The sequence below is a fragment of the Limulus polyphemus genome, unplaced genomic scaffold (assembly GCF_000517525.1).
Source record: "Limulus polyphemus unplaced genomic scaffold, Limulus_polyphemus-2.1.2 Scaffold914, whole genome shotgun sequence".
Classification (NCBI taxonomy): Eukaryota; Metazoa; Arthropoda; class Merostomata; order Xiphosura; family Limulidae; genus Limulus; species Limulus polyphemus.
In genome coordinates, this window is record NW_013666524.1 from 209,129 (window position 1) to 222,617 (window position 13,489).

Genomic DNA, 13,489 nt, shown 5'->3' on the forward strand with positions numbered 1-13,489 from the left:
CCCCCTCGCATGGTTCCGCGTTAACACCCCGGGGGAAGGATGTTGTAACGTCGAAACATGTAGCGTCGTTAACTTTTTGAAAGCCATAGATAAGCCTACATAAAATGTTTTTAATTGTGTACCCGTTTAACGTTGAATATTATTTATGATTTTAACACTATGAGAAACTTCCTTTAGCAGAGCCAACAGTCCTTTACATACATGTACCCATCCTGGCTGTTATTGTGAAACATTTAAAATCTTAAAACAATACATTTAACTTGTTTTAACCCAAAAAAAGTATTTATTTTTTGGCATTAAACATCCATTTTAAGTTTTAAAATACTTGTCTATCCAAATTAATATTGATCCAAGAGAAACTCTTTGAAGTACGAATTTCATTCAGTATTTTAATATCATATGTTTACTTAGGTTGTTCTTTAATACGTCAAATTACGCTTAACAATATTTATGTAACGAAAAACTTAGGTCTTAAACCTAACTTTATTACTTATATCACTTGAAAAGTTATAACTAATTACCTTCTTTTGCTACCAACTGGCGCCCCCCGTGGCACAGCGGTATGTCTGCGGACTTACAACGCTAGAAACCGGGTTTCGATACCCGAGGTGGGCAGAGCACAGATAGCCCATTGTGTAGCTTTGTGCATAACTACAAACAAACTACCAACTGGCAAAAAAATTTCTGCTTTATTAAAGAATCTTTGCAATACCATTTAAACTATAACTTCGTATTCTTTGTGTTTCAGAATACGAAAATTCTAATATATCATTTTTTTAAATACGTAAGAAATTCATAGTTACTGTTAGTGTTATTAAAACTGATAGCTTCTTTCCAGTAATCTGCTACCTAATTTAAATATGACGGGCAGTTTAAGCTGATCAAGAATGCTCTGTAACTGTTAATTAAACTTTTTTTTATCCCAAAACGTTTCCATTTATATAGTTTTTCAATTTGACTTGAAAGAAATTTAAATTTTGCAATCAAATTTATTCAATGAACACCATGTTTATATAAAATATCACTATGCATTGTCACTCACTATACTCTCGTTATCTCTTCCAGTTCTACCCATATATCACTAAACATTGCCTAAGTTGCGCAAGACGATAAGCATGTAATTTCCCTCCCACTCATGTCATGTGCTTTCACTTTTTTACATTGACTTTCAAAAACAATAACTCTTGAAATCATAGGTTTTCTCATACTTCCTACATCAAAAAAATAGAATTCCCACAAATTAAATTAATCAGTCATTCATATTTATTTAGTTAACAAAAAACAACTTAAACCATGTACATAAAACCATATAAGTAAACACTATTACATTCTCATATATATAGTGAACATTCTAAACCAAAGCATCAGTGTTTCAGATTAAAAAGTGCTATGTCTCGTTTAAATTCTACCTCACAAAGGAAAGGTTAATAGAATGGCATGTCAAAAATAAAAACTGAAATATATGTTTTTCATTTCTAGGAATGTTAAATTTTTTATTGTAAATATCTTTTTAAACTTATCTGTATTATGCAATGTTTAAATAAGTGACTCATTGGTTGTGTGTAATACCATTGCTTGATAATTTCGTGTTTATATCTTATATGCAATTGAGAAAGCTGTAGAAGTACAGGAAAGGCGTTTGTTTTATCGTTCTGCGCAGGTGTATGTGGCAACTATATCACTATACAGTTTGCGCCAAAAAATAATATACAAATGTACATAATCGTTAATTTTATGATACATTTGGTGAGAAGCTATTACTAGATTGCGATTCTAAAGTGAAACAGGTGCTTTAGCTAATTCATGAGCAGTTTGTCATGTATTAATAAACAGAAATGACAAGTCTGTTTTAAAACGCCAGCAGTTGTTTAGCTGTAATACTGCACATACTACACTAATTATTCTAAAAGATTTATTAAGAGCGTCACTTGATGCTTCTTCCAAAACCAGTTTTATTTAACGTAACGTTACTGAATTTTAAAAGATTAAAGCATGCTTATTATCAGCGGTGTTTGTTACGATGACGCATAAGCCTTAATTTAAGCTTACTTGGAGATAAGTTACATGAATATATCCATCAATTTAAACATTTCTTTGATAAGCTTACCTTGTTCGAAACTGCAATACACATGTTATATTTTAGCTAGTCATATTTTGGTAATTAAATATACTACGACCAGTATTTTTGTTCTTGTGAATTATTTTATCGGATTCAAGTCTACACTGTAAGCAATCGTATATCAATGAAAGTTATAAATATATGAATTCTAAAAAATAACAACAGAAAATAAACCGTATCTTTAGTAATTAACAGTGTGTAACCCGTCATAAGTTTTTCAAATCCAGACTTCATAAGCCATTAAATGTACAAAATAAAAATTAACATAACAGACCGAGTCATGTATGTATATATTTTATAATTATTATTTTTTTGTGCGTTTACTGTTATGTATACCACAAATTGTGAAAGTCATATTGAAAACCACTCATTTATTTCATTTACAGACCTGATTCTATCTATAGTAATAGTCCATAGCTTGATAACTCTCTGACTATGTTTACAGTTGGTTCTGAGTTCTAAAACAGAAAAAAGTACCAATTTTTAGTCCTGGCGGATCTGCAAATACATGGAACGGTATGCCTAATGGAAGGTCATGACTGGAACACTTTCTTTTAATTTGTTCTTCAAATGCTCTCTTCTGTTCTTCATCAGCAGTTGTAATGGCTACAACGTCCCAGAAAGGTACATGAAAATATTTCTTTTCTCTTCCTGAAATAAAATAAAATTAATAAATGTGTAATATTAATTATTTATGTAATACGTTCAATCTTAATACACATAATAGTACTGAGTTAACTTGATATGACCATTCGTGTTCGATACTTCAGTATGTTTCAGTGTTCAAGTGAAACATTTAAGTTTTCTACACGTATTTAATGGTTTTCCAAAGCTAGTTTCCACACACAAAATTATTTAAAGTTTTGGTACGACGACTGGATTAATAAATTATATATATATATATATACGAAAGTAAACATCTCTGAACCTATTATGAGTTTGCATGGGAATTCATAGTGCATTACTTTAAAACACACCTACATAAATATATATCGACATTTGACAACCATATTACACAGAAAGTGATACACATACACAAACTAACTGTAATACAAATTAATATGTAAATCTCGAATATTTCAAAACAGTTTGGGTGAACTAGGGAAGTGATGTCCAGGTCTGGGATCTTGTTAGCTAAATTTACTAAATCATATGATCTTGAGAGAGATTGTAATGTTTGATTTGTTTTCTTCTATATTTCATCTATAAGCACAATTTCCATGGACTAATTATAAAAAAAGATATTGATCCCTTATATTGGATTTGCTGTTACTGTCATCCACTTTTCGAAGATGATACTGTGATTTCATCCTCTCAGGTTCGTGTCGAATTAGGGGCCTTTCATACACCCAAGGAGTGATCTATAAATCGAAATAGGTAAGGCAATTTTTAAAAACTCACATATCATTCTGATCCCCTCTCACAAACGAGGCCTTTCCTCGGTCCTTATTTCAGGGTCCTGAGATGACCACTAAGTGAGCATCAGATTTTTTCTGTGATAATTCAATTTGTGTATTTCTTGGACTCATAACTGAACACTCGCACACCAAGTAAGTGCTTCACCAACTGATCTAAAAGATTAACCCTCTAATGTTTGCAAGCGAGGCACTTGTTAAGAATTCAAATTTCCTTGTACAGAACAATACATATTGCATGTTTTAGAGCCGAGTCCATAAACTAGTAAAGCTGAGTACTTTTAATAAAACTGAATTTTTGAAATTGTGCTACCTCGAAACATTATATATATAGCCAATGGTTCTTTAACAATGTCTTCTTTTTTACATTTAATTACTTCACTTCCATCTCATTGACGCGGCCACAGCATTCACTTGTCAGTTTCTTTTTGATTTCATTTTTTTATGATATATTAGATGACATCCTTAATTTAACTGTGCATACACAAAATCACTTGACCATGCGTACTAAAAACAAATCAGTTTTATATGATTTATTCCCCCCCCCCCCAATGGGTCAGCAGTAAGTTTACAGGCTTACAGTGCTAAAACCCGGGTTCGATTCCCTGCGGTGAACAGAGTGCATATAGTCCATTGTGTAACCAACAACAATTAAATTAATTATTAAATATATTTTAATATTCACCAACTTACACACAAAAATTCAATTTTAGACCAGATATATAACTTAGGTTATAAACCTACAGACTTACCACTGGGCCATGAAAGGCTTGTTTGGTTGATATGTTATAAACTCTTCAACCAGTCCTTATAATTACAAATTTTAGTTTTCTTATGTATTGATTTGACATTAGGGAGTTATAATCCATTTTGATACAGAATTGACTTCATAAATTTATGTTACTTTTTAGTTCTCATTTAGATAGTTAGTTTACTTTTGATCGGAAGTTATTATAAATCAAATCAATTTGTAAAACTGTGTTTAATGTTATGTCATTAGTAAAATATAAGATTCAGATATTTATTTTTTAAGAGATAAGACTTGTTTTTAGTCAGATATTTTAAACATATTAACTAATCATTGTAAAGTAGCATCCGGTGACATCAAAAACCACCTCATTCTCAGGTTGGAAAATTAACTCATTCTTCTCATTTACGTGTACAAAATTTACATCTACACAAAAAGCGGGGGATGGTGTTCGCTTGTTTTATAGCTGTAACTTTTAGTTATAAAATAACAATAAACTAAGTTTTAATCATTTGTTTGAATTTACCCAAGTATATTCATTACGGATTTTTTTTAACTGAACGAGAAAATTGTATTGCGACTAGTAACTACAATCAACTACGCTTTCTTCTTGTTGTTGGAATAACATTGCAAATACAATTTCGCGATATAATAACTTATATATAAATTAAAATTACAAGTTTACACACTCATTTTTTTCTTCTAAACACGCACATATTTTTAAATAGTTTAATTTGTGATTTTAAAGTATTTTATTTTATTCAGAATTTTGCACAAAGCTATACATAGATTACCTGCGCATGGCCGCCCCAATTTTGAACTTACAGACTAAACTCTAAGGCTACTCTTATGTGACTAGGTAATTGGATTTGACTGCCACTCTTATAGCGTACCCACAACTCTAGAATGCGGAGTGTGTTTTAGCGGCAACAGATTGCGAACCGAGAATTCTCGTATTCACAGTCTGTGCATAATACTGAGGTCTTACTATGATTAAACACTGCTGTATTCGTGTTGGATTACTTAATAATTGTTATAAGTGTGAATTAATCACAGATTACACTTAGTTTTTCCTCTCTGTTATGGTTTGACATAGCACTTTTGAAAAAAAAAAAAATATATATATATATATTTGCATTTGAGTTAAACATTTTTTGCTTCAATCTTATTACCCATGCAACAATAAATGTATAATAACCGAAGTGGCTAAAACTTGGAAGTTCATCTTATCTACATTTTATAAATTGTATCATGGAATGCAATAAACGGTGCATTGAAATCAGAAAATTACTGGATTTTATAATATCATATGATGTATTAAGCAAAGCGAATAAAAACTTTCATACCACAAGTCAACTGCTTTTTTGTGGTCTGCAAGTACGAATTTAAGTATTGATAACATTTTGCGAGGCTTTGCGCAAAAATTATAAAACAAACAAGAAAAATAGGTTAACTGTTGAATAATTAAACAAAAAGAAATGTAAGAAAATCGAATTAAAGGTGCAATTAAACTTTAAGCCTAATGTGTTACTAAATACAATAATAACTTTAGTTAATTAAGAACAAACTTTATTTTAACAATATAGTGTTTCAGATAATATTTCATCTAGAGTTAACGTTTTTAGTTATGTGTACGGTGCATAAGTCGCTTGGCATTATTTGATTTTTAAAAGGTAGTTTATATTACATATCCAACACTAGATGTCGCCTTCTACAAACAACGCAACCATTTTACTTATTGTTTTAATATACGCCTTACCTCTAATTTTGCAAAAATCATCCAGCACTCTTCTCATGAACGAAGCTAATTGCCGGTGTTTTTCTTCTGCCACGTCCTTCTTTGACATGAGTTCAAATAAAGTTTAATAATCATGCACTATTATTAAACGACAAACGATGTTCGGTCTTCAAAGTAACTGTTAAGCCACGTTCCAAATCGGTGGTATTGCAGAGGGCGTTTTCACATAACAGGGTAAGCTGCATAAAATATTGCCTTTTTCATTATTATTTCTAGAAGGGAGTTGGCGTTAGGTAAAAGAAACGTGACACTAAGTAAAAAGTGTAAAACGAAACAAAAACGTTTATGAACAATCTGCTTGCTTTGTGGCCGAAGAAAATAAATGTAAATTGTTCTTAATGGGTGCTATAACACAAATATTAATTTATCATCTGAATCATTGTTTGTTCTCGTTATGAAATCTAAATCACAAAAGACTGGGCATAATGTTTAAAAAAAGCCCTTTGAATTACGATAGGACTAACAACCTTGACTTATATAATACCTTGCATACCTCCTGTCTTGCCAATACGAATAGCTAAAAAAAAGCGACTTTCATTATACATTATATAAATAGTAATGAGTCTTTTTAAAATGTGTGCATTTTTAACACACAGTATAATTGTAAACTTTATTTTTATTAAGTGCTTTAATACCATATTCGTGTGTCTTAATAAACACGTGACGTATGATAAAAAATGTTTCACCATTTTAACGCTCTGACACATGCTCTTGACCGCAAAGGTCGCATTGGGAGAGTGACAGTGTGTGCTGGGCGATATGAGAGCTTTACTAATGTTTGTTTGTTATAGATTTCGAGCAAAGCTACACGAGGGCTATCTGCTCTAGCCGTCCCTAATTTAGCAGTGTAAGACTAGAGGGAATGCAGCTAGTCATCACCACCCACCGCCAATTCTTGGAATACTCTTTTACCAACGAATAGTAGGATTGACCGTCACATTATAACGCCCCCACGGCTGAAAGGACGAGCATGTTTGGTGTGACGGGAATTCGAAACCGCGACCCGTAGATTGCGAGTCGAGCGCCCTAATCACCTGGTCATGCCGGGCCCTTTACTAGTGTACACAGAAGATTACACACAGATATACTGTTCTCTAGCACTATGAGTGGTTGGCTATAAAAAACATTTAGTTGTAGATATAAACTGAATAACTTTTTTATATTCATATTCTTAGTTCTTGAATTCTTGGGACTTAGCTCCAATTTCAGAAGCCAAAGCAATGCTTTTATGTGCTTCGGCAACACTACACCCCTGCCAATAACTGTGTAAAACTGGTCTATAAACATTAGTTGTCAGGATGTGTTGTCCCTGTAACCTGTTTTCGAGTAGATCAAAAATAGATGGAAGCCTCAATAAAGTTTAATATCAGAACTACATGGAAAAGTAGTTGTTCTATTGTATGTGAAAAGCAGGTGTTTCTATTAATTTTAGTTCAGAACATGCATTTTATGCACCTCAAAAAGCAAATCCAATTGCACTTTTATGAGTTTGGTGCACATATCGAGCGTATAGCATATACAGACCGAATTTGAAAGGAGTGATCTTGATCTTATGTTAGTTACACACTGCTCAAGGATTCATCCCCCTTTGTAATTTCTGTACTTTTCCATGAAAGATGTTGCTCGAAAAATCCTTAGATTATAGTAATTTGTTTTCTTGTAGCATCAGTCATATAGAAGTTAGAAATACTAGAGTAAATCTTCCCTAATTCTACTTACAGGATGACCACAGGGATATAGCAAGTACAACGAGTGAAGAGAAGGTCTTTAAAAAAAATGTGGACATCTCCTTCTACATAAACAACTTAAGTGACTTACATGAAAGTCATGTGTTTCTTTAAAAAATCATTAGATAATGGTCGTTTGATTCCCACCTCCTGGCTACGCCCATGGATTAAGATATATGTGCGGCAATGAAATATGCGAGACTCGATTTTATTCAGTAAGTATGTAGTAGTAAATTATTTACGTCCATGCATTATTACCTCGAAATTTTTCCAAATATTGCTTGATTCAGATATTTCCCAATTATGGAAGTGAGTTTATCTCACATCTTTGTGAACATATATAAACGAGTTGTATTTGTTTTTGTCTTGAATCACATAAATATATAAAATATTTTCATTTTATTGTCAAACCATAGTCTCTTTCTTCAATTCAGTGAAGTTAGATTTCAATTCAACTCTATTTACACTTTCTGCTAAACCTGTTGTTAGAGTGGGCATTATTTTACCTGTAGGAAATCAGTGTACCTGAGAATAACAGAGAAAGGAAGTAAAATAGAAACTTTGGTGCTGTGACTGCAGGATTTGTCTTTATGAAGTTTCCTGTAGTTTCGAACTGTTTATTTTTCTGTATTTATTTTGGAATTTCATATAACATAATCTTGAACTTATGTACAACTTGGAAATACCATTGTTGTAGCTTGAGTTGTTAAAGTACCTTATTAGCAGATCCTAGTAGGGAATTAACATTTAGCTTATCTGGTGCCTAGGAGATCTCGAATTTCGATACGAGGCGGGAAAATAAAAAATATTGATTACTACACCATTTTATAGATGAAGGGCTTTGAGAGGGGTTGTTAACTTAAGGAAGATTGTAATCTGAAAATATAGTGCAGTATTGGAAAAGACTTCTCCAAGATGAAGACCATCACCAGAATCTCTAGTCTAGCCCAAGTTCATGAAGGAGAACCAGAGGGACCCTGTTCTCCTCCTGAACTTGAGCTTCAGCAGGCAGGAAACATGGGCAACTGAGAGGTGCTATTGTGACTTGTGGTCTAGAAGTCTAGTAGAAATCAAGTATGAAAATATGTAAAGGCCATTCAAATTATTGCTCATCAGAGGAATATAATTTTATCACTGTCATTGTCACCTGTGACCAGGAGGATATTGAAGGAACACTGAAGGACAAAGCCCGCCACCCATTACTGTCATGTCACCAGGAGAAAGAGCTAGCATTGAGTAAAGAAGATGATGACCCACCATGGAACAAAAGTGAATTTCTCTAAAGGAAGTGGAGTGCTGCTAGAACCTCAAGATCATGCAAAGTTGGAAGCAACGCCACCCCGTAAAAACCAACCTACTACAAGTAACTGCAACAACACCTTCCGTTGGCGAGGTGTTGTTGCGGCCCTATACTCCACTGGGAATTTACAGGAATGAAAAAAACAACAACTTTATAATAGAAGGAGGAGCAAGATACATTAAGGAGTAATGGTGAATTTAACTAAACTGACTGAGTTTATGCAAAGAGATAAACATACTGAACACAATGTGTAATACAAAAATAAAAACAATCTTTATTTATCACCAAGACAGAAACGCAATGTGTGTACCTGCTTTCTGGACACTGAATAGTTGCCTTCTCTTGGAGTAGTGAATTGATCAAGTGAATTTATTCCTTCAAAATGCCTTCTCATCCACCAATTCACTTGAAATTCTGTGTATTACTGTGTAAATCTTACTTAATGAGAAATGTCGAGTTCACTTATAGTGACTAGCGCTACTCATATGACTGATTATTCTAATATAACATAGAGGAAACTATAATCTGAAGATATCATCTGGACTATCATTGAAGGACACTGTTATCAATTATATTTTTGCACATCGTGCAGCATTATGGCTATACCTCCCATGACAATAACAGGTATTATCTTCAAAGAATAACCGAGACAGCTGGAATGAAGTCAACTTAACTTACAATATTTTTGTATATATATATTCAGAATGAACGAAAACGTTTTGAAAATATCTTCATTAAAATACGAAGAAGATAAAAATTCGTAGTATGCCTGCATACTATAATGACAACCCTACAAGTCCAGCTCAAGTGATCATCAAAATCTAAAAACTAATGTGAAGATAGAGACTGCATACTACAGACCATTCTGCTTTCCTGTCCACCACTGGACCATTGGCTGGAAAGAAACCCAGCTAACATGGCTACCACTCACATAAACGTGAGTTTTTCTTCATTGCGTGGTTGTTATGAAAATGGGATAAACCTGCAAGTACATATTTCTATACAGATAACTGAAACCTGCCTATCCACTGTAAAAACGACAACCTTCAGCCTCTGACGATGAGAATCCATTCAAACATATTATTTCTATATGAACTTGTTCCACAACAAGCATAGGATAATTCGGAGTAGCTACAATGCTTAATACCTCAGTTTATATAATTGCAATATAAACTAGCATATGTTCTAAGTGCAACATGTACCACAAAATAAACATAAACAAATAAAATGCCATGATTGTGACACATTTCATTCAGCAGAATTCAACATGGTACATAAGAGTCAATAAAAACAGCAAACCTTCTTTTTGTAAGATACATAAGTTAGAGTTAATGGATTTCACTCTCTACAGACGACTTCATTCTCTTATGAATTTCAATCCAGTTAAACACATTCCTCACTACCCTCAATGTAATGTAAGCTCTCCCGTTACTTTTATCTTTCCAGTGAAAAACCCCAAATATTTCAACTTCCAAAAATGAATGTATTCTGTCACCAACATGGAAAAATAATGTCGGGTACGGTGTATCTTCCTATGATGTGGCACACTTTTCACTTCTTAGATTAGCGCGTTATATATTTCATTTTTTGCGTAGCAGTTGTATTCTCTGTGTATATTTTACAACACTCGTGAATAAATAAATGTGATGTGTAATGTCAGTGAACGTGTGCAACATCTTTCAAGGCTACATATTATCATATATGTTTATGGTAATCATAGCTGCTACGCCTACTAGCGTTATCTCGATAGTCGAGTTATCTGTAGGCTGTAGTCGTAACACCATAGTTGGTATATTCAACTCTCCCAGGGCATTAAGAAACAAATAATCACGCCTCCCGGTGTGACAGCAGTAAGTTTATGAACTTAAAACGCTAGAATCCTGGGTTTGATTCCCCACTGTGGACACAGCATATAGCCCAATATGGCTTTGCTCTACAACAAACAGTCAAAACAATAATTACAGTCAGAATTCAATCAAACTAAGACCTTTCAGTAAAATTCAAACAAACTAGAAAACTATTCGTGGTGTCTACTACATCATACATCAGTACCACTTGGGCTGACATAATTCAAGTGCAGTATTTGACAATAAAGTAGTTTTTGACAATTGCAAATACCTGCAGTTCAACTATTGTCTTATCATGCTGCCATCTAGGGATCAATCCACCCACTAAAGTCAGCATCACAAAGAACAAATACAGATAAAATCCAGTAAAATAGACTTTTTCAGTACGATTTATCACAACTTAATTTATCCTCTTTAGCAATCAGTATTACAGCTTCCTTATCGTACACCTGAAAATCATATACAAATTTTGTATATTCATACAAATTAAATTTTACATATTCATATGCAGAAAGAGATCATAAGTGGTTTTCAAATAAAGACCCTGCCAACAGACATAAAAGAAGTTCACTTGAAAGTGAGAATCACAGAGTCTATTTGTATTCAGATGTATTACAAGCCATATTGTCCATCATTACTAACAACATCAACTTTACTACCTCTACTATGTTTAAGTGACTGACACGTTGTTCAATCCGTTAATATAACCTGCTAGGAAGCCCAACTTGATATTCTGAAAAGTAAGCCATTTCGTTTAAGAAATGTTATCAAATTGCTAGCATTCGTTTCCAGTTGTGTCAACCTGTTGGTATTCAATACTTTATATATCTCCTAACTTTAGTATAATCCAACAACTCCCACGTGATATCTTTTACACATCTCACTGTAAATCATTACCAAATAGCCTGAAGAGTAAAGAATGCCAACTCATTTTATAGAGTAACCAATCATCTTACTGTTTTTTCTGACAGATAATCTCATTTTTTATAATCAGGGGGTCATCATTTGTGCTTCGGCAATCCTCCAGCGTCATTTCCTCATCTGACTCCTCACACACAGCCAGATAACTACTGTTTCTTTCTCCTCGTAAGCTGAGTAATACTCATACGATACAGTACTTTTGCTATTCTCTACCTCATTTGAGCTTCTCCACCTTTGAATTCTTGTTGAACCCGTACATAAAATGTTCATCCGTGATGTTCAACTTTAGGTTATCAATGCGCTCACCACGCTTATGCATGCCACGCTACCATTACAGCTCATACTATGATAAAATGAGCTGCCTGAGAACGAAATAAGGACAAATTTAACCAAAAGCAAATTGCATCTGTCCCGAAAACAAGTACCAAAGCCGTGCCCAGTCCATGATAACTAATAGCATGGATTTTCCACCTTCTGTAGTGATATAGAAAATTTAAAATTTTTGTTTATTAGTTTCCACATTGTCATGGCGAAAACACATGGTCCATAAAGTTGTTAATACTACTTTGTTCTAATTACTTTGTTTTTTTTGTTTTTTTTAGTAGACCACATCTCCTCTGCCTGCAAGGATATTTCACCATTAGATAAAGCCTTTGGTTAAATTGTTTGCACTGGAATATCATTTTTTGTCAAATTATAACAGTGACCAACATTTGACAAATAAACGATGCTGCCAGGGAACAGAGGTCACGAGGTGACGCTGTCCATTAGCCAAAGAAAAGGAGTTAATATTTTAGATTGGAGTGCACTTTCTTGGTTCACTTTTATATTCGTCAAACTACAGGAAAGACCAGCTTTCTTTTGAAAGATCATCGTGTTTAGTTTTGGAGTGTTCAATCCTGAGAGAGAAGAGGCAGTTAGGCTAAACACCAACTAAGATAGAAAGAACTGTCTACTCGTTCACAGTGGGTGCGTGTACTGGCTTTTCTGTATATTGCCTGAACAAAAAAATATGTTTGTTCAAAACGTGTTTTAGTTTCGTTATTTACAGAGTAAATGAATATTTCGGTCTAATTGTTTCACTCACAGAAATCCTTGTACATTTCATGGATGAACTCTGCCATTATTGCAGAATAATCTATCTGACACTTGTCGAGAAATTGGTCCCATCCGTGAATACCACATATGGCAACCTCAACTGGTTTGTTGATATGCAAATTAACCGTGTGTCAGTCAATGCAAACTTCAACCACTCCTTGTGGACATTGTAATATATCTGCTCTAAAGGCTGAGATCACATTCATTGAAAGCTGTATTTTTTGACAAATTGCTCCGAATGCATGTAAGCATGAAAAGTTTCAAAACTTTTGGTAAACTAAAATTGTTCTCTTTTCTAAGGCAAAAAGAGAGATGAGATGGTATTTTTTTAATATTTCTTCAAGTACCACACTTTTATAAAGCTCGATATCACTTTTATTTTTGAAACAGTTAACTTGTATGTTACGGCGCTCGACTCAAAATCTGTCGGTCGCGACTTCGAAACCCAGTACCGAACATGCTCACTCTTTCAGCCATGAAAGCGTTACAATGTGATTCAATCCCGGTATTTGTTGT

At 33.6% G+C, this 13,489-nt stretch overlaps 1 protein-coding gene and 1 long non-coding RNA gene across 3 annotated transcripts in view; one reads left to right on the plus strand and one right to left on the minus strand.

The window, feature by feature from the left end:
* Nucleotides 1-6,249, minus strand: part of LOC106461208 (fucose-1-phosphate guanylyltransferase-like) — a 22,071-nt gene extending 15,822 nt beyond the window's left edge. For both annotated transcript variants that reach the window (XR_002610950.1, XM_013921003.2), the window contains exons 1-2: nucleotides 6,042-6,249; nucleotides 2,597-2,770 (exon numbers count right to left, since the gene is read on the minus strand). Coding sequence is in view for 1 of the 2 variants with exons in the window: in XM_013921003.2 (XP_013776457.1) it covers nucleotides 2,597-2,770; nucleotides 6,042-6,129 (262 nt within the window). In the remaining variant the exon portion in view is untranslated. The remainder of the gene's footprint in view (nucleotides 1-2,596; nucleotides 2,771-6,041) is intronic.
* Nucleotides 6,126-12,988, plus strand: LOC111086196. The gene is made up of 3 exons (XR_002610951.1): nucleotides 6,126-6,254; nucleotides 7,802-8,022; nucleotides 12,478-12,988. It is a non-coding gene; the product is annotated as an uncharacterized LOC111086196 (long non-coding RNA).
* The last annotated feature ends 501 nt before the right edge of the window (nucleotides 12,989-13,489 follow it).